Source organism: Rhodotorula graminis (genome assembly GCF_001329695.1).
Source record: "Rhodotorula graminis WP1 unplaced genomic scaffold RHOBAscaffold_1, whole genome shotgun sequence".
NCBI classification, from domain to species: Eukaryota; Fungi; Basidiomycota; class Microbotryomycetes; order Sporidiobolales; family Sporidiobolaceae; genus Rhodotorula; species Rhodotorula graminis.
The window spans coordinates 2,232,973-2,259,343 of NW_017264928.1; the positions used below are offsets into that span (position 1 = coordinate 2,232,973).

Sequence of the window (26,371 nt, forward strand, 5' to 3'; positions counted from 1 at the left end):
GCAACTCAGTCCTTGCCTCTCTCTCTGCCTCGTCTTCTCGGTGCATCTCTCGAGAGATTGTTGCGACGAGGTTGCACGCTTCTACTCAGCAAAGATGATAGAGGAGTGAGAGAGCTTGCGCGAAGACCAGAGGAAGAAGAGGCCGGGGGAGGGAGAGAGGACGAGGCACTGACAACAGCGGCGAGTGCGCAGGACGTGGGGTTGTACAAGGTGAGGAGGAGGAACTGTGCAAGGAGAGTCTCGACAAGACGGAGGGGTGGCTGGGAGGGAGAGCTCGTCGGGTCACGCCGCGGCTGGGGGAGCGCCTTCGGCCGCAGGAGGAGGCGCCGCCGCCTGCGCGGAGCTCGCCGCCGGGCTCGCCAGCTCGACGATGAGCCTCACGGCGCACTCGAGGAACAGGTACGGGCTCGACACCTCGGCCGCCGTACGGCGCTTGCCCTGCGCCGGGGCGCTCGCACCCCCTGCGCCGCTCGACGACGCGACGCGCGAGCCGAGGAGCTCAGGCTTGCGCGCGCGCAGCTCGTCGGCCGTGTTGCTGTGCGGGACCGACGACGAGAGGGCCGGGGTACCGGGCAGGGCCGAAGCCGATGCGGCGCCAGTGAGCGACGGGAGCTCGGCCGTGCCGAGGTAGGGCGACGTCATGGTCGACCCGGTCGGCGAGACGATGTTGGACCCGGTTGGCGACACGTCGCTCGAGCGCGGCGGAGCCGACAGGTTGGACAGGGAGCCGATCGCGCCGGACGAGGGCCGCAGAGGGCGGTACCCGAGGTTGCGGAAGTCCACCAGGTAGTTCTGGTCGTCGATGCGGTACAGCTGCAGGTCCATGCGCACCTGCAAGAGGAGGGTGAAGGGCCAGAAAGTCAGTCGAGGCTCGGGAACTCGGTGAGGAGGGAGAAAGAGAGATGAGGGGACGCACCATGACGTCGTCCATGCGGCACCTCGTCTCGACAAAGTAGAGCTCGTGCGCCTTCTTGATGCGCTCCTCCTCCTCCCTCCGCCTGCGCCTCTTCTCGCTCTCCTTCTCCTCGGCCCTGCTCGAGCCCTCGTCCTTCTTGCCCTCGCCGCACGGACCGCCCGCGCCCTCGTCGCCTTCTCCCGCCTCGCGCCGCACGCGCCACTCCATCTTGAGCGCCTTGAGCGTGCGGTAGATCTCGAGCATGACCTCCATCGGCTCGCTGCGCGACCGTATCCCAAAGTGCCACCGCTGGCGCAGCCGCTTGGTCGTCGACGTCGTCGAGCTGTGCTGCTGCACCGACACCTGCGGCACCGACGCCGACGTGACGGCCATGTTGGTCCCGCCCTGGCCCTGTTGCTGCTGCTGCTGCTGCTGAGCGGCGTCGCCCGCCGCGCCGGCTGCGGGCGTCAGGCTCGTCGTCGGCGTGAGCGGCTGCGCGCCGCTGCGCAGCGGCGAGTTGAACCGGTGCAGGAGGGGCCGGCTCGGGGCGCTCAGGGCCGCAGCGAGCTCGGGATCGTCGTCGAGCGGGCGCCGGAGCGACGTCTCGAGGACGCGGATCGTGGTCGGCGCCGAGGGCGGTGCGCGAGAGTCGATGGTCGGCGTGGACGGGTCCGAGTCGGCGGCGGGCTTCTTGCGCATCGTCGGCTTGCGGTTGCGGGGCTGCGAGAGTGCGCGAGCGAGAGAGTCGGTTACAGGTTTCGGGAGAGGGAGGAGGAGGAGAGAGAGGGGACGCACGTCGCCCGGCGGCGCGTAGAAGCTCTGGATCGCCTCGGCGTCCTCCCAGTGCGCTGCAGTTCAAGGAAAGAGGCGCAACGTCAGTCGAGCTGCGCGCGAGGAGGAGGAAGAAGAGAGAAAGGAGGGACGCACAGCCCTCGACCATGCGCTTGTTGTCGCGGCACAGCTGGTACGCGATCCGAAGCTCGCGGTCGCCGCCCTCCTTGAGCTTGCTCCACACGTCGTCGCTCTTGAGGTCGGCAATCTTGCTGCACAGGTCGTCGACGATCTCCTGGTCGACGACGCCGAGGCCGTCGACCCACTCGCGGCGCCGACCGTCCTGCGCCGCACCTGCGCCGCCGCCGCCAACGAGGCCCATGCCGCTCAGCGCGAGCGCAGCGCCTCGTCCGACGCTCGCCGACGCGAATGCCGCGATCGGGTCCTTCTCGGCGACGGGCGTGCGCGTGCCGTCGCTCTGGCCGCCGGCGAGCGTGCTCGGCGTGAGCGGGCCCATGGCGCCCGGCTCGTTGCCCGTCGGCGTCTTTGGCTCGCTGCCATCGACCGAGCGCGGGTGCTCGACGTGCTCGTACGAATGCTTCTCGTCCTGCCCCTCGTACGGCGCCGACAGGGGCGGGAACAGGTACGACGGGAGGTCCTTCTGGAACCAGGGCAGCTGGCGCAGCTCGTGCAGCTTGATGCGCTTGTTCGAGTCGACTGTGAGCATGCGCGACAGGAGCGACCGCGCCTCGGCCGACAGGAAGGGTGGGAGCGAGAAGATGCCGCCTGCGCGCGAAGGAACGAGGTTCGAGTCAGGTCCGGCTCGCCTGGCGCCGACGACGGGACGAAAGGAGAGAGCGAGAGGGACGCACCGTTGATCTTCTTGAACAGGAGCGGGATGTGGTCGTCGTCGAACGGCAGGCGGCCGCACAGCATGACGTACAGGATCACGCCGCACGACCAGATGTCGATCTCGGGGCCGGCGTAGAGTCTGTAAGGCAAAGCCAAAGCCGATCAGTACACGCTTCCGAGCTGGCGGAAACGAGTGCTGAAAGTGCGGCGGGCGGCAGGACTCACTTGCCGCTGATGACCTCGGGCGCGGCATAGTTGGGCGAACCGCACGACGTCTTGAGAAAGTCGCCGTCGCGCATGATGTTGGACAGGCCAAAGTCGGCGATCTTGACGTTCAGGTTCTCGTCAAGGAGCAGGCTGTGCGCGAGGACGACGAAGGCAAGTCAGTCCGGCTCTTTTCGCTCACAAGGAGGGAGAGGAAGGGGTAAAACGCCCGTGGCGGACGCACTTTTCAGGCTTGAGGTCGCGGTGCACAATGTTGTGCGAGTGGCAGTAGTCGAGGGCGCTCATGATCTGCTGGAAGAAGCGGCGCGCCTCGTCCTCGGGCATCTTGCCTCGCCGCACGATATAGTCGAACAGCTCGCCCGAGAGGTACTCGATGACCATGACGATGTCGGACGGGGTCGAGATGACGTCGTAGCTGCAGGGGGATGCGGAACAGGGTCAGCTCGCGTGCGCAACAAGGCGGCGAGAGACGGCGGGACGCACAGCTTGATGATGTGGGGATGCCGCAGGAGCGAGAGGTACTGGATCTGCGGCAGGGTGGCAGAGTGTCAGTCGAGTTGCATCTACTACAGAGCGCATGCATCTTTCTGCGCGGCGCCCGGTAGAGAGTGCGCCGTCAACTGACCTCGCGATGAACTCGGTTGGACATCTCGGCGGTCGAGATCTTGCGCTTGCTGATGAACTTGAGGGCGACCTTGAGGCCCGTCTTGACGTGTCGTGCGACTGCAGGCGAGGACGCAAGGGGGGGGTCAGTGTCGGTGGGGGGAGACGAGGAGCTGCCGGGGTTAAGACGGCAAGGGCGGAGGAGGGGAGGGAGGGAGAGAGGGGACGCACGCTTGACCTTGCCAAACGAGCCGGTGCCGAGGGTAGCTGCAGGGTGGTGCGGGGCAGGTAAGCGTCAGTACGTGCTGGCGCGGGCAAGACGACGCGGCGGGAACGAGGGTGGGGGGAAGCCTCGGGCGGAGGGGCGAGGGAGAGCCACGCCCTGACGGCTCGGCGGGTCGAGTGGGCGCTCAGAGAGGGGCGGCGGACTGACAGAGGATCTCGTACTCCTGCGCAGGGCCACGGACCGTGGTCAGCGAGGGCCAAGGGAGCGGCCGAGGATGGGGGGGAGACAGAGGACGCACTCCGACGACCGTGGGCTTCTTGGACGACGACGAGGGCTGTGGCGGGTGGCCAGGGGTCGGCAGCGGTGCTCGGTGCCCTTCCTTGTGGGCTGGCATCGTGGTAGCGAGTGAGGGACGAGCCAGAAGCCTCGCAGAGGGGAAGGCCCGGGGTCGAGGCGATCCAGCGGGCGGCACTCGACAACAACCTCGTAGCTCTCTGTGTGAGCTCTGGGATCTTCTTTGACTGCATCAGACGCCGCCTAAGCCACCTGCACAGACACCCGAGTGAGATGCGGTCGAGCGAGGTGGCCGCTCCTCGTCTCACCGCTCTCGCCGCCCTCGCTCGGCTCCGAGCAGCTCGTTCGGATGGTTGAACTTCGTTGGAGAGCCATGGACCCGCATGCAAGCTGGCCGCACACACAAGAGAGAGTCGCAAGTTGCGACATGACGCTTCACCCCGCAGACGACACCTCGTCTCGCTCTCCCACACCTCGCCTCGCCTCGAGAGCGCACAGCGACGCCTCGAGCGCAGCCACACACGATCGAGCGAGCTCTACCCGCCAGAGCGCGCCCCGCCAAGAGCTCCATCAGCGGTCCTCCCTCGTCTCGAACCAGCGCGCCCAGACCAGCTGTGCGTCTCGTCCCGTCTCGCCCTCTGCCGCCCAACCTGACTCGCTTGAACCGTCGCACAGACTAGATCCAGCTCGCCACCGCAGAACCAGGCGCAACACGCGAGGCCAGCCATGAGCGACCCTCCTCCTCATTCAGCACCGAGCGGCTCCAACGCTCCTCCGCCAGAGCCCATCCACCAGGCCCAGCTCGACGCCGCCGCTCCCGCCCCGAGCTCTGCCACCGCACCCACCGTCGCCGCCGCATCCGCCAAGACGCCCAACCTCGTTCGCCAACTCGGCCAGCTTGACGTCGACGACCTCTCGGCCGGGCCTCCCTCGACCGCCATCGGCGCACCTCTACCAGCCCAAGCCTCGCCCGACCGCGACGGCGGCGGACCGCCGTCGTCCAAGCGTCGCAGGAGCAGCGCGACGCCGTCCCTCGACCCCGTCGCGAGTACGTCGAGGTCGTCGCCGAGCGCCGCCTCTCGCGCCGTGCGAGACGCCCCTCCTGCGTCGGCGGGCACGCTCGCCGGAAGCGTGCCCGAGCGTCATCCGCAGCAGTGGCAGGAGCAGAATGGCGGGACCGGCGGCGCCGAGCAGCGACACCTCTCGCCCGTGCCGGCCGCGACGACTGCGACGAGGGGCAAGAGCCCGTCGCCCGCCCTCAGTGCCCTGTCGCTCCCGTCCTTCCCCGTCCTCCCTCCTTCAGCCCCGACCGCCGACCAGACGTTCCAGACGCCGTCCCAGGTGTCGTCCATCCTGTCGCTCCCGCCGCCGCTCCTCCTCCAGCTCGCGCGCACGGGCACGCTACAGGAGCAGAGCGCCATCGCCGAGGCCAAGGGCGTCAAGGGCTACCTCAGCTCGATGGCCATCCCGCCGCCGAGCCCGACGACGCTCGTCAACACGATCGCGCGCGAGGGCCTCGCGGCGACGACGCTCGGCGGCGCGTCGGCAGCGTCGGTGGCGTCGGGACCCGCCGGTGCATCGACGTCGTCGAGCACGACTGCGACAGCGAGCGCGACGGCGAGCACGTCCGCCTCGTCCACCCTGCCGACCTTTTCCCTCCCGCTCTCGCTCCCCCTCTCGTCCTCGTCCGCCTACGACGACTCGGACGGCCAAGGCCACCCCTCTATCCCCGTCCTCCTCGGCCAGGTCTTTGCCCCTCCCCCTCTCACGCCTGGCCTCCTCGCCCCCATCCCGGGCATCCCCAACCTCGGCGACGTCCTCCTCCGCCTCTCGTCGACCCCGTCCACCGACCCGACCTCGTCCACGTCGGCCGCGTTCGAGCCCGTCTTTGCGAGCGTCGAGCAGTGGAGCGTCCACGCCGCTCAGGAGCACGTCTCGTCGGCGCCGTCGGCGTCGCGCCCGGGCCTCCCGACCTCGCGCTCGTTCAACGACCGCGAGGTGGCCCACCTCGCGCAGCAGCTCAAGGGCTGGGCCCTCAGCGAGCAGAGCAAGCAGGTCGACCAGCGCGTCGTCGAGGCCAAGAGCGCCGCCGTCGTGCTCGCCGCACAGGCCCAGGCGGCGACGACGGCGGCCGGCGAGGCCGGTACGGCAGCGTCGACGAGCGCGGGCGCAGGAGGTGCGGCGGGTGCGGGCGCGGGCATGGGCGCGAGCACGAGCGTCGCCGAGGCGGCCGAGCTCGGCGCGTACGCCGACCTGTACAAGAAGCAGCTCGACGCGCTCGCGAGCGGCTACTTTGCCCAGCTGCACCGCGACGCGCTCAAGCGCCTCACGGACGAGAAGACCGACTCGACGACGCCGTCGACGCCCACCCGGCCCTGGCTTCCGTCGTCGAGCGCTGCGGGCGGCGTCCCGGCGGCGGCGGCTGGTGCGGCGCTCGGCAGCCCGGGCCTGAGCTCGTCGCGCGCACCGACGCTCACGAGCCTTACGTCGCTCACGGGTGCGCGCTCGCAGGCCGAGGCGATGCACGTGCGCGCGAGCGCGGCCGCGGCCGTCGCGGCGCAGGTGCTCGCCGCCAAGGAGCTCGCGCGGCACGCCGGCGAGAAGCTCGTCGGCATGGGCGTCGACCCGAGGAGGGTCGTCGAGGAGGTCGAGGGCCTCGTCGAGGAGCAGAAGGGCTCGAGGAGGGGCAGCGTCGTCGCGGCCGAGAAGCTCGGCGTCAGCCTCGCGGCGGCGACGGCGAGTGCGGCAGCGGTCGGGCTCGTCGGCCCGACGACGTCGGCAGCGGCGGGCGCACCGGGCATGCGGCGCAGCTCGACGACGGGCACGAGCGCGAGCATGGGAGGGTCCGAGCCCATGGCGGTGGAGGACGTCGGGCGGGTCCCCACCCCGTCGACGGCGGCCGGGCCGCACAGCTCGATCCCGGCCGACTTTCACCACCAGCAGCAGCGCCCGGCACTGCCGTCGGTCCCGAGCGCGTCCCTCGCCGAGCTCTCGTCGCTCCCGCCGGCGCAGCAGCCGCACGCCGCACACGCCGCACACGCCGCCGCCCATGCTCAGCAAGCGAGCGGCGTCCCTGTTCCCCCGCCTTCCCAGGCGCAGGCGCCCGAGCACCCGCACGGCGCCGTACCCGCCACCGTCCACGACCTCCCCGACCTCGCCGCCCTCGCGACGCCCGAGAAGCGCGACTACCTCCTGTCGTTCGCGCACCAGACCTACTCGACCGAGCCGCAGTCGCCCAACCTCCTTCCGCTCCTCCACACGCTCGAGGCCGTCCACCCGGACCACCTGCCGACCCTCCTCCTCATCAGCTGCGTCTACTACACGCGCGGCGAGCTCGAGAGCAGCCTGTACTACAACAAGCGCCTCCTCGAGTTCGACCCGAGCTACGTCGAGGCGATGAGCAACATCGGGACGACCCTGCGCGCCATGGGCAAGTGGCAGGAGGCCGAGGCGTGGTGGTGGAAAGCGATCAAACTTCGCCCGACGTGCGTCCCTCTTTCCCGTCTCCCCACTCGTCTGCACCTCAAATGACTCTTTGTGCCGCCCTGCAGGTACTGGGACGCGACCGAGAACCTCCTGGGCGTCCTCTGCAACCCGAGCTCGACCGTGCAGTCCGCCGCGCCGGGTCAAGCCGCTCCGCCGACCGCCGCCCGGTACAAGGAGGCGCTCGCCCTGTGCGACTACGTCGAGTCGCAGATCTTTGCCCAGCCGGCGTCGGCCGCCAACCCGGCCATCCCGCCGACGCAAGAGGCGTTCCTCCGCCCGCTCGCCCACATCCCGCGCCCGCGCACGCTTCCCGCCGCCATCCCGTTCAACCACGTCCACCGCCTGCAGAACCTCCTGTACGCCAAGGGCAACTTGCGCCTCGCGCTCGCCGACGCGCCCGGCGCGCAGGACGAGTACGAGAAGGCGATCGAGATCGCGCTCTCGCTGCCCGAGTGGGCGAGGCGGCACGTCTCGACGGGCCTGCACTGGCCCGTCGCGGGCTGCACCGTGCGCGACCTCGTCGTCGCCGCCGTCGTCATCGGGCGCATCCTCGCCGCGTTCGCCGAGAGCGCCACGCTCGTGCCGCAGGTCGCGCGCGAGCTCGGCGTCGCCGACGAGCAGGGCGGCGTCCCGTTCGAGCGCCTCGTGCGCACCGTGCGCGACGGCGGCGACGCGTACGTGCGGCGGCTGTTGCACATGGGCGGCGGCGTCCTCCCGACCGTCCTCCTCGAGCCGACTTTCCTCAACCAGCTCCCCGGCATGCTCTTCTCCGAGACGCGGTCGACTCTTCCCGCCATGTTCGACCCGGCCGTCGCCTCGAACCACGTTGCCGCCGACGACCCGTCGCGCAAGGGCATCGTCCAGTCGACCAACCAGACGACGTCGACGATGCTCCTCACGCTCGCCAAGATCCTCCAGGACTCGCTCGCGCCGACGGCGGGCGCAGTCAAGCTCACGCTCGGCGGCGTGCCGGCGAGCCAGAGCCTCCTCCTCCCGCTGTACTACGTCGCGCTCGCGCTGTACCCGAGCCCGTCGACGTGCAACAACCTCGGCATCCTCCTGTCGACGCTCAACGCGACGACGGTCATCGGCTCGCAGGACCCGACGAGGCCGCAAACCGTGCTCACGGGCCAGGTGCGTCCCGCTCATCCTCCCTCGGCGCTCGAGCCTCTCTTCCTCCGAACACGTCACTGACCTCGTTTCCTCCTTCTTTCCCTCGCCTATCCCTCTCGTTCAGCAACTCGCCCTGCGCTACTACGAGACGGGCCTCAAGCTCGACCCTCGGCACCCGCACCTGTACACCAACCTCGGCTCGCTGCTCAAGGACCTCGGCCAGCTCCCGCAAGCCGTCGGCATGTACCGCCGCGCCGTCGAGTGCAACCCGTCGTTCGACGTCGCGCTCGCCAACCTCGCCAACGCCGTCAAGGACACGGGCGACGTCGAGGGCTCCATCCCGTACTACCGCCGCGCCGTCGAGCTCAACCCCAAGTTCCCCGAGGCCGTGTGCGGGCTCGTCAACGCGCTCGGCGGCGTGTGCAACTGGCAAGGTCGCGGCGGCGTCGGCGAGGAGTGGCTCGTCGATGGCGAGGGCCGGCTGCGCTTCGCCGCCAAGACGCCCGACGGCGCAACCGTCCGAGACGGCTACATGCGCGACATCTCGGACCTCGTGCGCAAGCAGCTCGTCGAGGGCTCGGCGTACGGCGTCGGCGCCCTGAGGTCGTACGGCGGCATCAACGAGCTCCTCACGCTCGTCAGCCGGGCCCTGTGGGGCGTGTCGCCGGCCGAGGCGGGCGAGGCGGCGATGAAGCCGTGGGTCGCCCGCTTCCAGTTCCTCCTCGGCGACTACGACCGGTCGGCGCACAACATCAACGAGGGTGGGTACCTCGTGCGGCTCGTCGAGCGCCTCATGCGCCGCATCCAGCGTCGGTGGTACCTCGACACGTACGGCCGCACCCCGTACCTCCCCGTCGACAGCTCGCCGCCGCCGCGCATCGCCCCGTCGCAGGCCGACGTCGACAAGTACCGTCGACCGCCTCTTCCGCCCTCGCTCCCGCCGATGCCGGTCCCGACCGTCCTCCCCTTCCACTGCTTCACCCTTCCCGTCACGGCGCGCGAGACACGCCTCATCTCGCACCGCACCGGCCTGCGCATCTCGCACGCGACGCTCAACCAGCCCTGGATGCCGCCCATCGTCTACCCGCCGCCTCGTCCTCCTGTCGCGGGCAAAATCAACATCGGCTACGTCTCGTCCGACCTCGGCAACCACCCGCTGTCGCACCTCATGCAGAGCGTGTTCGGGTACCACGACCTGTCGCGGTTCAACGTGTACGTGTACGCGACGTCGCCGAGCGACAAGTCGCCGTACCGCCTCAAGATTGAGGCCGAGTCGCAGCACTTTGTCGACGTGTCGAGGTTGCCGACCGAGCAGATCGTGCGCCGTATCGTGCAGGACGAGATCCACGTCCTCGTCAACCTGTCGGGCTACACCAAGGGCGCGAGGAACGAGGTGTTTGCCGCGAGGCCGGCGCCCGTCCAGGCGAGCTACATGGGCTTTGCGTCGACGCTTGCCGCCGGGTGGTGCGACTACTTCATCGTCGGTGCGTCCCCTCTTTCTCTCTCTCTTCCTCTCCTTCCGACATCCCTGACGTCGGCGAGCTTCACAGACCCGATTGTTTGCCCGCCTCGTCTCATCTCGGGCAACCAGTGGCGGTGGGTCGCAGGCTTTAACGATTCCGAGGCGCCCGACACGAGCTACGTCGCTCCGCCGACCGAGTTCGAGGGCGACCCTGATCCCGAGAGCGACAACGAGTCGTTCGTCTACACCGAGAAGCGTGCGTCCACGAGCCTGTCCCTCCCCGTCTCTCTCCGTCACCTTGACCTCGACCTGACGGTGCCGGTCTTTCGCTCTTGCACACAGTCCTCTACCTTCCACACTCGTACTTCGTCACGGACCACAAGCAGGCCTGGCGCGAGGACGAGAGCGCCGGCGTCGTCCCTGGCGAGGCGCCGTTCCGGTCGTCGCTCCCGGCCGGCAGCCCCGAGGCGGCATGGGCGGTCGAGGAGCACAAGCGGTGGCGCATGCGCAAGCAGATGTTCCCGCTCATCCGCGACGACACGATCATCTTTGCCAACTGGAACCAGCTGTACAAGGTGCGTCGCCGTCCCTCTCGGTCGACCTTCTCAAGTTGGCCTCGTCCCTGACTTTCTCTCCCTCCCTCCCCCTCTTCCTCCTCGCCGACACAGATTGACCCGTTCATCTTCCGCATCTGGCTCTCGATCCTGTCTCGCCACCCGAACTCGATCCTGTGGCTCCTGCGCTTCCCTGCGCCGGGCGAGGCGCACCTCAAGGAGACGGCCGTGCGGTGGGCCGGGCAGGAGGTCGCCGACCGCGTCGTCTTTACCGACGTCGCCAACAAGAACGAGCACGTCATGAGGGGCCGCATCGCCGACCTGTTCCTCGACACCACCGAGGTGCGCACGGGCCCCTCCTCTCCTCCTCCCTCCCTCGTCGAGCCCCGGCCTGACCCTCTCTCCCTCCTGCAGTGCAACGCCCACACGACGGCCGCCGACATCTTGTGGTCCGGCACGCCCATCCTCACGTTCCCTCGACACGAGCACAAGATGTGCTCGCGCGTCGCCGCCTCGATTGCCGTCGCGACCGGGCTCGGCTCGCAGATGATCGTCGACAGTGCCGAGGCGTACGAGCAGCGCGCCCTGTCCCTTGCGGCCGGGTTGAGCTACGAGATGGTGCCGGCGCACGTGGGTGCGGCTGCGGGCACGATCGAGGGCGGCGAGCAGAGGAGGGCGAGGGGCGAGTTGGCCGACATGAGGAGGAGGCTGTTCCTCGAGCGAGAGCAATCGCCGCTCTTTGACACGCGCAGGTGGACGCGCAACCTCGAGAAGGTGCGTCCCCGTCATCCTCTTCTCTCTCCCTCCCTCGTTCCTCGTCATCGTCGCCGCCGACTCGAGCAAGGGACCTGACCTCGTTCTCTCTCTCGCCGCACACAGGGCATCGTCGAAGCCTGGGAGCGCTACGTGTCGGGCGCCGAGCTCGAGGACGACCCGCACTGGGCGTCGAGCGTCGGTCGGACGCTCGCCAACATCTGGGTCGCCGACGACGTCGACTCGCACAATGTCGAGGCGCGCACGCCCTACTTCCAGTAGCCTGCCCCCTCTCTCTCTTCCCGTACGCGCTTTGTCCATAGATCGATATCCTGCGCGTTCGAGTTCACGCCCCGTTCGCTCGACCGGCGAAGAGGTCGTGGTCCCTCCCTCCCTTTCCTCCCGTCGTCGCTCCCTCCTCCCACTCGCAACCCGCATGCCGTACCTCTTCAGAATCTCTCCCCGCAAGCCGGTCGCATAGCAGAGAAGCGCAGAGAGAGCGAAAGAGAGAGAGAGAGAGAGAGGTTTGACGAGCGGCGCCTCGAAAGCGGACGCAGCGACGCCGTCGTCGCACAGCCAGAGAGAGCGGCCAGCTTTCTCGCTCGCTCGCCGACGTCGAGCCTACTCACAGCCAAGAGCATGGAGTATTTTCGTCCGCTGCGACGAGCCTTGCGCGGCCGAGGAGTGAAACGAGCGGACGACGCAGTTGGGCCGCGCCAGTCCGAATCACAATCGGCTCGATCGCAGCGTGTCAGTCCAGCGGCGCTCGGAACCGACGCACAGCTCGCCGCAGACGGTATGTACAAGGACGCTCACAAACGGACGAGAGGCGCGAGACCGAGATAGGCGAGGAAAGCGGAGCCGTTCGACGAGCCGAGAGGACGAGGGTCCGACCGTGCCCGGCGCTCACTCTCAGCATACGCTTCAAAGCGCTCCGCGAGACTCTATGCGAGCGCGCTAGCGAAGCAGAGCAGTCTGGCTCCTCGAGCAAGCCGCTAGCCTTCTCTCTCTCTCTCGGACAGCTCTCGACGCACCGCTCTCGCGCACAAAGGGAGCTCAAGAAAGCCCTCGATGCACGACCCGCCCACTCGAGATCTACCGCACCATGTCGTCAGTGAGCCTGAACTCGAGCACGTACATCTCCTTCCTCGGTGCGACGTCGCGCACGAAGCGCACGGCAAAGTCGGCGAGCCCTGGGTGCACGTCAAAGCCGAGGACGGCGGTTGCGCGCTGTGTGGGTGCGCAGGAGAGAAGAGAGTCAGGGTACTGGGCGGGACGAGGGCGCAAAAGGGAGGGGAAGAGAGGGGCGCGGCGCACCTCGCAAATGTCCTCCTCGGCGCGCTCAATCTCCTTGGTGAAGCAGTAGCAGTGCACGAAGGGGAGCCCGCCCGCCTCGTCGATCGCCTTGTGCGCCTCATGCTCGCCGACGAGGTCGTACAGCGGGCGGTACAGGCCCCGAAACGCGTCGAGGAAGGTGAGGGCCGATGCGGGCAGGTTCATGATGTAGTGGTTCGGGAGCCGCCGTTGGGGCTTTGAGGGCGCGGGTTCGGGTGCGGGTGCGGGTGCGGGAGAGTCGGCGGATGGTGCAGGGTTGAGGGAGAGGGCGGCGAGAGAGTCGGCGGGAGGGGAGGGGGAGGTGGAAGAAGAGGAAGGAGGAGGCGGCGCCGTCTTGGCGGCGGCTTTGGCGGCGTTGGCGGCGCGTGCTCGTCGTGCGCGCTCGCGAGACGACAGGGTCGGGACGTAGGCCGGGAACGGCTCGTTCCAGATGGCGAGGACCGAGCGGCGAATAAAGTCGCGCCCGTCCTCGTTAAAGGTGCGCACGTTGCGCTCGACCTGTTGGGACCCGCCGACTCGGTCAGTGCGCGCGCCGACGTGGGAGCGAGAGAGAACGAAGGAGGAAAGAGGGACAGACCTTGTTGAGCGACGCGTTGTCCTTGAGGGCCTCTGCGCTCGCCGGGTTGAGGTCGCTCGCGAGGACGGCGCACCCTTTCTTGCCGGCCGGGATCGAAAAGGGCCCGACGCCGGCAAAGCCGTCGACGATGACGTCGTCGGGCGAAAAGGTCGACACGAGGCGGGCGTGCTCGGTCTGCAGGCGCGAGTTCCAGTACACCTTGGAGAAGTCGAACCGGAACTTGCAGTCGTGCTCGGCCTGCGCGCGACGAGGCGACGACGCGGTGAGCGAGCGCTCGGGGTAGAGCAGGAGAGGGCAGGGACGCACCATCTCGACAACAAAGTCGGCGTCGCCGGCGAGGACCTCCATGGCAAAGTTGCGGTAGACGTTGTCGATCATGTCGAGTTTGTTGACGACGGTGCGCAGCGTGCGGTTCTTCTGCTCGAGGGCTCGTCACGGTGAGTGCATGTCGTCGAGGAGGTGGAGGTGGCCGAGGGACGCACGTCGAGGATGACCTGGCCGATGAGGTGCTTGTGCGGGAGGTACTGCTCGCGCAGGTTGAGGTGGGCTGCGGGTGCGGCGAGTCAGGGCCGGTCTCGCGAGCGTGAGGGCGGGACGGGACGGACCGATGTGGCCGACCTGGGTGAACGCTGTCGGCGACTCGTCGAGAATGTCCTCGGGAAGGACGGCCTGGAGGATCTGGTCTGCGCGGTCCGGGCGCGGTGCGGTGTCAGGACAGGTTCGCCGGCGAGGGTCGAGCGGGACGGACCAGAGGTGAAGTAGTCGTAGCCGAACGTGACCTTGTGCTCGACGAGGCTGGCGTCGCTGCGCTTGAGCGTGTCGAGGAGGTGGGTGGGGAGAGCGGCTGTGCACGGCGAGCGACGCGGTGTCAGCTCTCTCGGGCAAGAGGGGCATGTGGGAGGGGACGTACAGCGGTCTGCTGTGCGCAAGAGGACGCGGCGGTGCTCTGGCGAGTCGTCTGGGGCGACGGCGGCGACGCTTCGGAGTCGGAGGATGTAGCTGCGCGACGACGACGGCTCGACGAGTCAGGTCGGGGCTTGGGTGGGGATGAGGGGGAAGCTCGTGGACGTACTCTTTGGCGTCCTTTTGCATGAACTGGGTGGTGCTGGTGGCGGGGAGGCGAGCTGCGAGGACGGTGAGGGTGGTGTTGAAGGCGTCGCGGTCGAGGTGGTGCATGCCGCGGTGGACTGGGGGCTGGACGGTGGGCTGCATGGCGGTGCGAGTGTGCTTGGTCCTGGACCAGGGAGCAGACCACACGAGGCGAGAACGGGGCGTGAGCATATGCGACGCGAGCGAGGCGAGCTTGACCTCGTCGCTCCTCGTCCTCTCTCCCTCCTTCTCCTCACTCGCTCATCAAGCTCGCACCTGCTGCAGCTGCATCCGTCTCGTCGGTCGAGGGAGATACTGCTGGGTCTCTTTGCAGGTCCGTCCCTCTTCCTCCTCGCGCTCCCCGTCCCTCCTTTCCCTCCCGACCTCCCCCTCTTCACCGTGCTCGACAAGATGCACAGACGCGTATGCCTGCCGGCTGCGTGCTTTGTTATCCCTGGCCTAGTAGGGCGATCCTACGGGACGCTCCAACATGCCGACACCTAGTGTAAAAACCCTGATCTCTGCACACCTCTCGCCCCCGTCGTCGTTCGTCGCGACGAGCCTCAGCACCCTCACACCTCTCTCACGAGCATGTCCCTGACTCTCTCGCACGCACACAGGTCTCGAGCAGGTCTCGATGTCGAGGGGCGCAAGGACGGAGCGGCTGTGCTGCAGGTGGACGAGCGGCCGCACGACAGGGAACCTCTGCTCAGCGGTCGCTCCCTTATTCTCTGCGCCGCAATGCACTCAGTCTCTCTTCGTACCTCTGCGCGCGTCACCTCGAGAGTCCCATGAGCGAGTGCGGCCTTTGAGGAGGCGAGAGTGCGCCCAAGTCGAGCGAACCTGTGCGGCTCGAGAGCGCCTTTGCCGACGGCACCTGCGTCGGCGTCGGCGTTTCAAGCTTCCAGTCGTCGAGCCCCGCTAGCTTGCTGTCCAGCTGCGAGCTTGAGAGCCGAAGCCCGACGCCTCGTCGTTCTCTGGTGGTCCGGTTCGCCCTCGTCTTCACATCTCTCGCTTGGCCTCGTTCAGCTACGCCGACCCTCGATCACTCGCCTAGCTGCTCAGCAGACCTCGCACCACCGCACACCACCCGCCTGCGCCCTCATCGCGCCGCTTCCCCACACGCCGCTCCCTCGTCCACCTCGCTCGCCACATGTCGACGCTCGGCAAGACTGGACGTGTCGCCAACCCGACGTACGAGCCTCAAGCATACGCCCAGGGCGGCTACGCCACTTTCCGCAGCTTCTAGTGCGTCGCCTCGCTCTCTCCCCCCCCTCTCTCGCCCCACCTCCCGACCCGGCCAATCGGCTGACCTCTGTGCAGCCCGTACTACCTCGGCGAGCACTCGAACGCCATCTGCGTGAGTCCCTTTGCCCTCGCCGACTAGGACCGGTCCACGAGAATGAGCTGACTCTCAACTCCTCCACCCGCAGCGCCGCCTTCATGTGCGTCTCCCTCCCTCTCTCGCGCCCAAACTAGCCACGCGCACGACTCCTGACCCTCTCTCTTTCACCGCCACACAGCTCGTCGGCACGACCATCTCGCTCGGCGTCTTTACACGCGCCCTCGTCGCCGCCATCCCGCTCCTCGCGACGACCAAGGACCGCCGGCTCGACGTCCTGCGCTTTGGCGACGACGGGTTCAAGTCGATCGGAAAGCTGCTCCTCGGTGGGCTCCTGCAGGGCTACGTCTGGGCCTGGTGCGCCCCTCCTCTCCCGCTCCCCTTGCCTTCCCTCCCTCTCCTCCCGCTCTGACTCCCTCTCTCTCGCACGCGCGCAAAGGGTCGGCCACTTTTTCTTCGAGAAGAACCGCCCGGCAACGTTCAAGCACCCGTTCTACTCGTTCCTCGGCGACCTGACGCTCTGGCGCGAGGTCGTGACGTTCCGGCGCCGCGCGTGAGCGAGGGCGAGGGCGGCGCTCGTGCGGCGGGCGAGACGAGGCGAGCGGTGGGCTGTTGAGGTCGTTGAGGAGGAGGGAGACGCGGTTGTCGGGTGGGTGGGTCGCTGAGGCCCGGTTGTGAGGGCGGACGAAAGGCGGACGAGGTGTTTTCTCTCGGTTCTCGAGCCTCGCCAGAGCAGTGCTGTTTACTCTCGTGTATTGCAGAGTCTCAAGAAGACGTGACTTGACGAGAGGGACAGAGAGAGAGAGCTACACGGGCAAGAGAGGGAGAGGGAATGCGGAAATGAGCCGAGGCGAGGGGGGAACAAGAGAGGCGCTCAGGACGGGGCAGGAACGAGAGGTATGCGAGAGGGGGAAGCGAGAGAGGGGACGAGGGGTATGTACAGCTGAAAGAGAGGCCGCGAAGGAGGGGGTACGACGAGACGCGGCGAGGCAAAGTCGACTTGAGAAGGCCGACCTCGCTCACATGACGGCGCACTCGCCCTTGGGCGCCTCGCCGCTCGTCGCCGCCGCGTCACCGCCGGAGCCGCTCAGCACCCTCGCGAGCGCCGACCCACCGCCACCGGCGCCGGCGCCGCTGCCCTCGGCCCTCGCGCCCGGCTGGCTCGCGCTTCTCGCGTGGCTCTTGCGCCTGCCGAGCGCGCGCGCCCCGCCGGGCTGCACGACGACGACGACGTTGCGGCTGCTCCTGCGCTTGAGCGCCTGGTCCTCGAGCAAGGGCCGAGCGTGCGCAGGGGTGGAGGACGTGGGCGACGAGGGAGGGACGGCGGGCACGTTGGCCGACGACGACGAGCTGCCGTTGGCGGCGCGGTCGTGCGACGTGCCGCCGGCGCTCGAGCTCGGCGTAGTAGTCGTCGTAGGCGGGTGCGGCTTGACCGACTTGCGGCGCCCGAGCGAGCTCGGCGGCGTCGAGTCGGGCGTGCGCGACTTGGCCGGCGCGAGGAGCTGCCGAATGGCGCCGCTCGCGGCGGCGACGGGTGCGGGCAGGGTCGGGGTCGAGGTTGAGATCGAGGCGGTCGCCGGCGACTGCGACGAGAGGGTCGACGGCTTGGGCCGGCGCGAGTTGCGGAAGGGGAGGTAGTCCGAGATGGCGAACGAGGTGCTGGTCGGCGACGAGGGCGAGGTCGGCAAGGTGGGGTAACGCGACAGCGGTGACGCGCTCGTCGTCGAGAGGCCGAGGAGCTGGGCCCGCAGGTCGCACGATGGCGCAAACTCCTTGCAGCGCGAGTGGCTGATGAGGCCGCATTCCTGGCACAGGACGGCGTGGCGCTTCGTCTGCTCGCCGCAGACCTTGCACATGAGAGCTGCACGCACAGAGAGCGAGGTCATGTCCGTCGCGTCGTAAAGAGAGGGGGACGAGGGGACGCACCTTTGCTGAAGCTCGACCGCACGAACGAGTGAGGGCGGCGGCTCGCCTCGGCCGCAGCTGCAGTAGCGACAGGTTCAGGTGACTGCGAGAGTGTGGAACATGTCAGGTCGGGCCCGGCAGAGCGCGATAGAAGGTCGAGAGAAGGGACGCACAGTGCCACGCTCGTCACCGGCCGAGTACCCCGAGTCGAACGACGTCCTGCCCTGCTCCTGGCTCGCGAACGGCGGCGCCGGCGCCCTCAGCTCGGACGCAGGCTCGGCGAGAGCGCCGGCGAGCGAGAAGGCCGGCGTCGCCTGCATTGAGCGACGCTGGTCGGACGAGATGCGGCGCATGAACGGGAGCGAGTCTTGCGGGCGCATGTCCTGCGGGGCGCAAAGTGCTGCGTCAGGGCGGGCGTGCAAGAACGTCGAGAGAGGGGGAGAAAGAGAGGCCGACGTACGAGCGACAGGTCAAAGTGCTTGGCCAACCACGGGTCCGTCGACAGCTCCTCGGCCGTCGGGCGCTCGCTCGGGTCCTTCTTGAAGCACCGCTTGAGAAACGCCTCGAGCTCGGGCGAACAGCGCTCCGGGATAGGCGGGCCGTCCGGGTCCTCGACGATGCGGAACATGGCCGACATGGCGACGAGGCCGGCGTAAGGAGGCACGCCGTCGATGAGCTCGATGATGGTCGCGCCGAGGCTCCAGATATCGGACGCGGGGAGCGCTCCCTTGAGCGAGATGACCTCGGGCGCCACTGCGACGGCGGACGAGTCAGTCAGCTTGACCCCGAGAAAGAGGAGGGGAGGCAAGCTGGACGCACTCCAGTTGGGCGTGCCGTTGGCCTCCTTGGTCGACGTGTGGAAGCCGCGAGTCGCCTTGATCGCGTGCAGGTTTAGCGAGACGCCAAAGTCGGACAGCTTGATGTTGCCGTTCTTGGTCCCGAGGATGTTGGCCGCTGCGACGGGTTGAGAAGGTCAGTCAAGGCCGGGCGAGGAGACGGTGACGACGAGGACGCACCCTTGAGGTCGCAGTGCACGACACCTTGTCCATGAAGGTAGGCGAGGCCCTCGAGGATCTTGGCCGTGTAGCTCGCGACGAGGAGCTCGGGAAGCTGGCCGAACTGCTTGATCGTCTTCTCGAGCGAGCCCGACTCGCCGTATCTGCGCGCACAGAGACGCCGTAAGTCGACGTCAAGGGGCGAAAAGGTACAAGAGAGAAGGGACGCACTCGAGGATGATGTTGAGGTAGTGCTCCGTGCGCACCGCGCCGTGGTAATGGACAATTGCGGGATGCGACAGCCGCCGAAGGAGCTTGACCTCGCCGCTCAGCTCCTCGATCTCGTGCTCGGTCTTGCCCTCGAGCAGGATGCGCTTGACGGCGACGACCTGGCCGCTGCTGAGGTTGAGCGCGCGGTACACCGACCCGAACTGGCCGCGCCCGATCGACTCGCCGAGTTGCTGCGGGCGACGAGGCTCGTCAGGACGGGTCTCGCGCGACTGAAGGCAGAGGGAGGAGAAAGAGGGGGAAGAGGGACGCACGTAGGTCAAGACGGGCTTGCCGTTCTCCCTCAGCACCAACTTGGTCCTCGTCGGCGCGCCGCTCGAGACCCTCCTGCTCGCCCGCCTCGCCCGCAAGTCGGTCTCGATCGTGACGCCCTCCTCCTCGTCGGCGCTGAACGCGAGGCTCTGGTGGCGCGTGCGGATCGACGACGGGCCGGCGCCGAGCGACGAAGGAAGGCCGATACCAATGCCGTACCGGCCGTCTGGCGACGACGCCCGCAGGTCGGCGTGTAGGTCCGAGACGCAGCGCTTGCCCGCACGAGGCCGACTCGGGGCAGCCGCGCCCATGCGCGAGCTCGCGGCGCCGCTCGGCTGCGGCTGCGGCTGCGAGCGCAGCCCGAGCTCGTCCTTCTCGTCGCTCGTCGGCTCGACCGCGGCGCCCGAGCTGAGCGACCGGTCGACGAGGCCGAGTCGAGGCGGGCGCAGAGGACGAGGCGGCGTGAGGGCGAGGGGCGAGGCGCCGGGGCGCGTGCGCGGGACGATGTGGACGTCGGCGCCGAGATGCGCGGCCGCGCCGTCGAGGCCGACGCGTGGCCTTGTCGTACTGCTCGACGAGAGACGGCGCTGCGGCGAGTCGGGCGTGCCGCGCTTGGACGGCGAGCGTCTTGGCCGCAGCGCCGGCGCCGAGGACAGGGGCAGCTCGTCCTCCTCGACGATGGCGAGGACGTCGACGGCCGACTCGGTCGCCCGACGCTCGCTCGTGATCGTGAGGGCGTACAGACCCGGCTTGGCGTGCGAGCGCAGGTCGCCGTCCTCCTCGGTCGACAGCGTGAAGCTCGTCTCGCTGCTCATGCGGGAAGGCGCGCTCGGCCGCCAGTCCGAGAACCGCGTGCTGTCGGGCGACGACGACAGGGTGAGGCTCGGCGACGTCGTCGCCGTCGCCGCCGACGGCTGCGGCTGCGAGTTGCGCGCCCGGACGAGCCGACCTTTGAGATCGATGCCGAGCGGGACCGGCTCAGGGTGCAAGCCGACCGTGTTCGAGCGGACGAGGGGAGGAGCAGCGACGGCGTCGGCCTCGGTGCGAGTCGCAGGGAGGATGAGCGAGGTCGAGCTCGTGGCCGTGACGGCTGAAGGAGGGAGCGAGGGAAGAGGTCGGGTTGGCGCAGGTGGCGCGGCCGACATGGCGGGGAAGGGGAACGCGGCGAGCTCGTCGGGGATGTCGCCTGGAGCGGGCGTCGGGCCCGTGAGCTTGAAGAGCGCCTCGGCGCGGTTGGCGGCGCGGACGGCCTCGTCGATCGGCGGCGAGCGCGAGGTCGAGCGGCGCACGACCTCGTCGGGAGGTGCTGGCGACGGCAGGGGCGTGGGTAGGGCCGGGACCGACCACAATGCCCTCGGCGAGCGCGCGCGGTGCGTCGACGTGCGCCTCGACACCTCGTACTCGACGACGGCGACGTCGATCGGCGACGAGGACGTCTCGGCGAGCCGACGAGTCGACGGCGGTTCTTCCGCCGCCGAGGAGCCGGCAAAAGGCTGCATTGACGACGGCGACAGGGGCATGAAGCTCGTGTGCTCGTCCTTGTCGGCCGCCCACCGCACCATCGGGCTCTGCGGCGAGAGCGGCGGTTCGACCGACGCGCCCGCGCTCGTGCCCGACCCGCCGACCGCCCATGCCGCCCACTCGCCCTTCTCCTTGCCGGGCGTCGCTAGCTCGGGCGAGCTCATGGCGAACAGCTGCGACCGGTCGCGGTAGTTGCGCATCGCGGCGCCGGCGTCCTCGCGCTCGTCGCGACCTGCGACGACCGACGGCGGGATCGGCGACGACGACGACGGCTTAGCCGGGCGCTTCGTTGCCGACGACGACAGGCGGCGCGCCGAGGCGATGAGCGACGAGCGGGCCGACTTGCTGCGCTTGAGCGGCGGCGCCGGGCTCGACGACGGCGGCGGCGAGCGGGCGACTCGGCGCTCCTTGGCCCTGCTGAACGAGAAGGGCCTGCCCCTCGACTCGAGCGTGCCGCCGTCTTTGGTGCTGCGGCCGGTGCCGAGGAAGGGAAAGTGCGCCATGCGGGAGAGGAAGGAGGAGGTCGGCGACGCGGTTGGCGAGTTCGGGTCGTCGAGGGCTGGCGGGTCACGAGCTGGACGTGTGCCGGTAGAGGTACGGTGGGCCATCGCGACGGTCGACAGGCTGCCGACGGCGCGAGCAACGAGAGGGGAGGGGCGAGGGGCGAGGAATGAGGGGATGTCCGAGGACGAGGCGGGGGCTGTCGCCGAGGTACCGCGCTCGTTGCGGCTCACACTTGCCGAGGTGGAGGATCGCGAGAGCCGGCTGCTCGAGACGGGCGCAGAGGCGAGTCGGTCGTCGGTCGAGAGGATGCGAGGCTCGGCTCAGCGACGAGTGACGGCGCGTCGGTGTGCGGCGTGCTCGAGAGGACGGAGCTGCGGTGTGCGACAGGTGGTCAGCTCGCAGGCCAGAGATCGAGAGAGAGGCGGTGAACTGCAGGCCCACCTGGACCGGGCTGGTGGGCGAAGGAGGGCGCTAGCCGGAGGACGAGGGCGATCCCGCCTGGGTGACCGAGGTCGCGCGAGGTGCCGAGGACGAGGCGCAGGTGCTGCTGATCGCTGGCTGCTGCTGCGCAGGTGTGCGGACGGGTCAGGCCGCGGCCGGGTGGTGGGGGAGAGGGGGAGGGAGCCGAGGTGGACGCACACTGGACCACGGCGGGAGGCGAGGATGAAGGCGCAGGAGCGAGATGGCTCGAGCACGGTGCTGGCCCTTCGGCAGACGAGCTGCACCGAGCGGACGGCGGTGTGTGCGTCCGGGGTGCGATCGAGAGATGAACTCGACGAGAGTCTCTTTGGAGACGCCGTGCAGCTGCGGCTGGGGCTGGTGCGGTGCGAGTGGACGACGCAGGTCGCGCATCAGTGTCGGACGGCAAACAAGTGGACGAGGTGAGGAGGAGAGCGCAGGAGAGTGGCCCTCCTCCTCCTCGACGCAGTCAGAACTGGCCACGCCGTCCGGCTCGCGACGTACCTCGTTCTTTGAGCGGACAAGTCCACAAGGAGCAGACAGAGAGCTACGCAAGCCTGGCAGCACAAACATCGCTCGAGAGGCAGCAGACCTTGCCTCGTTCGGCGCGGTCAGGAGACGAGCCGTCGGAATGTCGGCTGTGGCGTCGCTCTCTCGGCTTCTCTCACCATGTGTGCCACGGCGACAGGTCTTGCAGCCCAACGAGAGTCGCTGCGAGGTACAACGAGACCGGCTCAGAGCGATGTCGAGCCGTTCCTCCTCCTTGTTCTCTCCCTTCTCTCGACGCATCGTCGCGGTGCCGCGCGTCGGGTCGCGCGCTTCTCGCTCGACAGGAGACATGGATGAGAGTGCAACCTCGGAGATCAGCTGAGGTGGCTCACAAGACGTCCCGAGCCGAGGAAGCCACCAAGTGCCGCAGCTCTCAGGCCTCCTCGCGCGACGACACTGCTCACGACCGGGCGCGATCCAGAGGGTGTGTACAGTCGTGCTGCAGATAGGACAGGGATGGGGATGCGCAAATAAAAGGGATGGGACGAGAGCAACAGATACGGGTACCTCGAGAGCGGAAACCGCCTCCTCCTCCTCGCTCCTCCTCGCTCCTCCTCGCTCCTCAAACGGCGATCTCCTGCAGCTTGTCCGTGCCGCGCACCTCGATCTCGCCGTACGGCGACGGCTGGTTGAGCTTGACGACGTCGGCGGACGACAGGACGAGGAGCTCGAAGAAGAACGAGGCGGCAGCGCGACGAGAGGCCTGTGGACGAGATGCGAGTTAGCGACCCGGCTCCTGGCAAAGACGAGGTTGAGAGGAAGAGGAGCAAGTGGGCGCACCTGCTGAGCGACCTGGGTAAACTCGACCTTCTTGTCCTCGGGCCGGTCGGCGTCGACATCGGCGTCGAGCTGCTCCTTGAGCACGCGCACCGCCTTGCGCGTGTTGCGGCTCTGCAAGCTGATGCTGCCGCTCTTCTGCGTCAGGCTCTCGCCGTCGCCCGCCGCCGCCGCCGCCCGCTCCTGCTCGGTCCCGAGGCTCTGGCTCAAGATCTGGCTCTGGCTCTGGCTCGGCGTCGCCGTGCCCGCGTGCGACCGTGCCGCGCCGACGCTCGACACGTCGTCAAAGACGGCGAGCGGGCCCTCCGAGTGGTACTGCGGGAGGTCCTCGCGCGCGAGCGCCGACAGGACCGACTGGGCGGGTGTCGCGAGCGGGTCGGCCTCGTCGGCGGCGAACGCGCCGCCGTCGGTCGTGCGGCGCTTCTTGCTCGGGCGCTTGGGCGTCGCGAGCGGGTCGTCGGCGGCGAGAGGGTCGTCGCCGAGGTCGAACGCGCCGGCGTCGAAGCCGCCGAGGTCGTTGTCGAACCCGCCGCCAAAGTCCTGGTTCAGGTCGGGCCCGTCGAACGCGTCGAGGCCGAGGTCGGCGCCGTCGGCCCGCAGCAGGTGGCTGTTGCTCGACAGGACGCTCATGGCGCGGCGACCCTGCTCGACGGCGCGGTCCTCCTTGCGCTCGCGGCCCTCGAGGCGGATCTGCTCGCGGCGGGTCGGCATCACGTACAGGTCCTGCAGCTCGGGCGCGAGGAGGCGCGGCGGCGCGAACATCTCGAGAGACGGGTCGTTCTTGTTCGCCTTGGGCAGCGCGCGAGGGAGGAGGGCCGAGAGGGGAGCGTTGAGGAGGGCGAGGTGGAGGCGGGACGACGGGAGGTACTCGGGCTGCGACAAGAGGGGCGACGCGTCAATACGGCGGACCAAGGAAGAGAGAGTGAGACGAGTCGACGCACGTCCTTGAAGCGGTCCTTGCCGTCGAGACGCCCGGCCTCCCACTTGAGCTCGATCACCTTGTCGGTCACGACGTGCTTGACCCGCTTCTTGGCCGGCGGCTTGTCGTTCTCCTCGGCCTTTTGCCGTGCGGCGATCTCGGCGGCTGCTCGCGGCGTGAGCTGGAGCGAGGTCGTGTCGTCGCCGTTGGCGGTCGGCGCTGCAGGGACGGTTCGCGAGGTCAGTTTCGAGGCGCAGACGGTAAAGAGGAGGGGGAGGAGCAAGGACGCACTGTTCTCGCGGGCCTCGTCGTCGAAGCCGCCTCCAAAGTCCTGCTTGAGGTCGACGCCGCCCGCGTCGTCCATGAGCCCGAGGTCGAGGTCGAAGGCGCCGGCGTCAAAGCCGCCGAGGTCGTTGTCGGCACCCTCGCCGAACGTGACGTCGCCCTCCTTGCCGAACGACAGGTCGAGTGGCCCGAGCGAGTTGCGCTCCGACGCGTTGGCGACCGAGTCGCGGCGGCCCATCTCGACCGACTCGTCGTCGTCGGCGCGCTCGTCGCCGTCGTCGCCCGAGCCACGTGCGCGCTTCTTCTTGTTGGCCGTCGCCTTGTCGTGGCTCGGGCCGGCGAGACCGGCGAGCTCGTCGTCGTTCTCGAACAGGGCAAAGTCGGGGTCGAACCCGAGGTCGTCGAGGCCGTCAAAGCCAAAGTTGGACGCGTCGTCGCCGCCGAGGGCGCCGCCGTCGTACGCGAACGACTCGTCGAGCGTGATGTCGGCGATGTTGGCCGTCAGGGGCTTGCCCTTGCCCTTGCCCTTGTCGGCCTTGGCCGCGTTGGCGGCGAGGTGCTTCTCGAGCGACCACTCCTCGTCGGCGAATTCGAGCGCGAGCATGTCCTCGAGGTCGCCGCCTTCTCGCCGCAGGTTGATGTCCTTGCCGCCCCTCGCCGCGTCGTCGCCGCCTGCGCCGTGCGCGCCCGTGCCCTCGTCAGGCAAGTCGACCGCGGCGCGGCCCTCGTTCTGGAACGCCTTCTTGACCTTGTGGAGCGTCTCCTGGGCGTCGTCGAGGAGGTACTTGGTCTTACGACTGTAGATGCGCGCGATGCCGAGGAGGAGCTGGCCCGAGAGCCGGAGCGCCATGGGCAGGAGCTCCTGGCCGAGGATCGACTGGACCGACTTGGGGATCGACGTCGACGTGAGCGCCTGCTTCGAGAGCTTGGACGACAGGTGCGACGCCATCCACACTTGCGCGAGCGCGCCGCGCTTAGTGAGGAGGTCCGAGTTGAAGAACATGGTCGTCGGCGGGCGAGCAGGTTCAGGGCGATGGAGCGGATCTGTGTGCGACGACGCCGGTCAGTCAGTACATGATCCTGTCGTGCTCCCGACGATGCTGTGTCGCCGTGGCGGGCGCCATCGCAGAGGCGAGAGAAGGCCCGGCTGCTCGGCTGCTCGAAGCGACTCGACAACGCCCAGCCAGGATCGAGACCGTGCGTCTCGCACGCGAGTACCCGCGGGCCACCTTGCGCAGCTTGCGGCACGCCCCTGTGCGCGTACGAGGCCGCCTGCTCGAGATCACGGGCGCGACGGAGTGGGGGGCGAGCACGAAGATACGAGGGGGAGGGTGCGCACCTGCAGAAGTGCCTGTGGCGCGTGTATGAAGGTGGGGCTGGTACTGGTCGACTCGCCGGGCTCGTTACCGCGGTGGTGGTGGTGGTTGTTGTGCCGAGAGTTGATGAGGGAGAGACGCGTCGAGCGGGGGAGATGAGGGTGAGCGAGGGCGACGGGGCCTCGGCGGGTGGTGCTCAGCGGTTGCACAGGCGGGTGTGCTTGGCCTGCGAGGAGTGCACCTCGACCAGCGGGGCGTGCGAGCGTTGTGGGCGGGGGCGACCAAGGTGACGAACGGCGCGACGAGGAGGCGGGCTTTCACCTCGTGGCGCCCTCGCCTCGCCGCAGGACTGCGTGCTGTACCTCGGGACGGACCCGCACTTGATCTCTGGCCATAGCCGAGTCGACAGAGCCGCCGCCCATCGTTGCCGTGCTCCCGCTCTCCTGCTCGCTCGCGGCCGGCTCGGCTGCCGCTCTCCTCGCCTCTGGCTGCTCGGCGCGACTCTCGTGCGGCTTTCACAGGCTCTCGCTAGCGCTCAGGGAGCTCTCCCTGTCCAGGCGACGGACCAGGCGGCCTCTCGTCTGTCCTTCTCGACCCCCGCCGCTTCCGACCCACCTCCGTCGTCGCCGACCCGGCTACTCAGCGAGGAGGACGACAGGAGACTCTCGGCGAGCAAGTACCGAACGTCAGACGCAAGGAGACGGACGTCCTCTGATCGCCAGAGACGGCGCCGCCGCATGAGCCTCCTGGCCGTTCCGCGGCCGCTCTTCGCTCTTGGTTCCGCCCCTCTCGCTGCCGCTCTTTGCTCTCAAGCACGCGCAAGTCGTCGCACCGGCTGCGTTCCGACGCAAGCGTCATGCTGCATGAACGCGCATGCATGCGCGCACCTCGCTCTCCGCACCTCTCGGTCCGCTAGAAGCGCTCGCAGCACCTCTCCACCTCTTCTCGCTCGTGAGGGACGGGCCCTGCATCTGCGGCTCGACAACGTCAAGCTGCTCGAGGGCTTCGCGCCTCTCTCCCTCTC

The 26,371-nt window shown here is 68.7% G+C and overlaps 6 protein-coding genes across 6 annotated transcripts; 2 read left to right on the forward strand and 4 right to left on the reverse strand.

Moving 5' to 3' along the window:
• Positions 1-265: 265 nt before the first annotated feature.
• On the reverse strand, positions 266-3,966 carry RHOBADRAFT_51103 (uncharacterized protein; the record flags this gene model as incomplete). The annotated part of the gene is made up of 12 exons (XM_018415656.1): positions 266-831; positions 917-1,615; positions 1,691-1,743; positions 1,823-2,452; positions 2,539-2,657; positions 2,744-2,875; positions 2,967-3,158; positions 3,227-3,270; positions 3,369-3,466; positions 3,578-3,613; positions 3,780-3,795; positions 3,871-3,966. 12 exons carry the CDS (start codon positions 3,964-3,966, stop codon positions 283-285), a joined length of 2,664 nt encoding a protein of 887 aa, XP_018274710.1. The 3' UTR covers positions 266-282.
• Positions 3,967-4,592: 626 nt separating this feature from the next.
• RHOBADRAFT_51104 (glycosyltransferase family 41 protein) lies at positions 4,593-11,686 on the forward strand (the record flags this gene model as incomplete). The annotated part of the gene is made up of 8 exons (XM_018415657.1): positions 4,593-7,351; positions 7,418-8,486; positions 8,590-9,949; positions 10,016-10,183; positions 10,270-10,502; positions 10,596-10,823; positions 10,896-11,255; positions 11,361-11,686. 8 exons carry the CDS (start codon positions 4,593-4,595, stop codon positions 11,514-11,516), a joined length of 6,333 nt encoding a protein of 2,110 aa, XP_018274711.1. The 3' UTR covers positions 11,517-11,686.
• Positions 11,687-12,283: 597 nt separating this feature from the next.
• Positions 12,284-14,391, reverse strand: RHOBADRAFT_51105 (uncharacterized protein). The gene is made up of 9 exons (XM_018415658.1): positions 14,219-14,391; positions 14,057-14,145; positions 13,895-13,990; positions 13,752-13,829; positions 13,629-13,693; positions 13,453-13,563; positions 13,147-13,383; positions 12,552-13,067; positions 12,284-12,464 (listed from the first exon to the last, which is right to left on the reverse strand). The coding sequence occupies exons 1-9, from the start codon at positions 14,356-14,358 to the stop codon at positions 12,330-12,332; spliced, it is 1,467 nt and encodes a 488-aa protein (XP_018274712.1). The 5' UTR covers positions 14,359-14,391; the 3' UTR covers positions 12,284-12,329.
• Positions 14,392-15,388: 997 nt separating this feature from the next.
• RHOBADRAFT_41208 (uncharacterized protein) lies at positions 15,389-16,134 on the forward strand (the record flags this gene model as incomplete). Its single annotated transcript, XM_018413833.1, has 5 exons — positions 15,389-15,483; positions 15,559-15,595; positions 15,669-15,680; positions 15,759-15,934; positions 16,017-16,134. The coding sequence occupies 5 exons, from the start codon at positions 15,389-15,391 to the stop codon at positions 16,132-16,134; spliced, it is 438 nt and encodes a 145-aa protein (XP_018274713.1).
• Positions 16,135-17,966: 1,832 nt separating this feature from the next.
• RHOBADRAFT_4815 (uncharacterized protein) lies at positions 17,967-18,932 on the reverse strand (the record flags this gene model as incomplete). Its single annotated transcript, XM_018415099.1, has 4 exons — positions 17,967-18,235; positions 18,302-18,436; positions 18,499-18,641; positions 18,709-18,932. Coding segments are annotated over 4 exons (771 nt in total), but the record flags the coding sequence as incomplete, so codon positions are not given.
• A 5,829-nt stretch (positions 18,933-24,761) lies between these two features.
• Positions 24,762-24,980, reverse strand: RHOBADRAFT_11220 (uncharacterized protein; the record flags this gene model as incomplete). The annotated part of the gene is made up of 1 exon (XM_018412033.1): positions 24,762-24,980. A coding segment is annotated over one exon (219 nt), but the record flags the coding sequence as incomplete, so codon positions are not given.
• Positions 24,981-26,371: the final 1,391 nt, after the last annotated feature.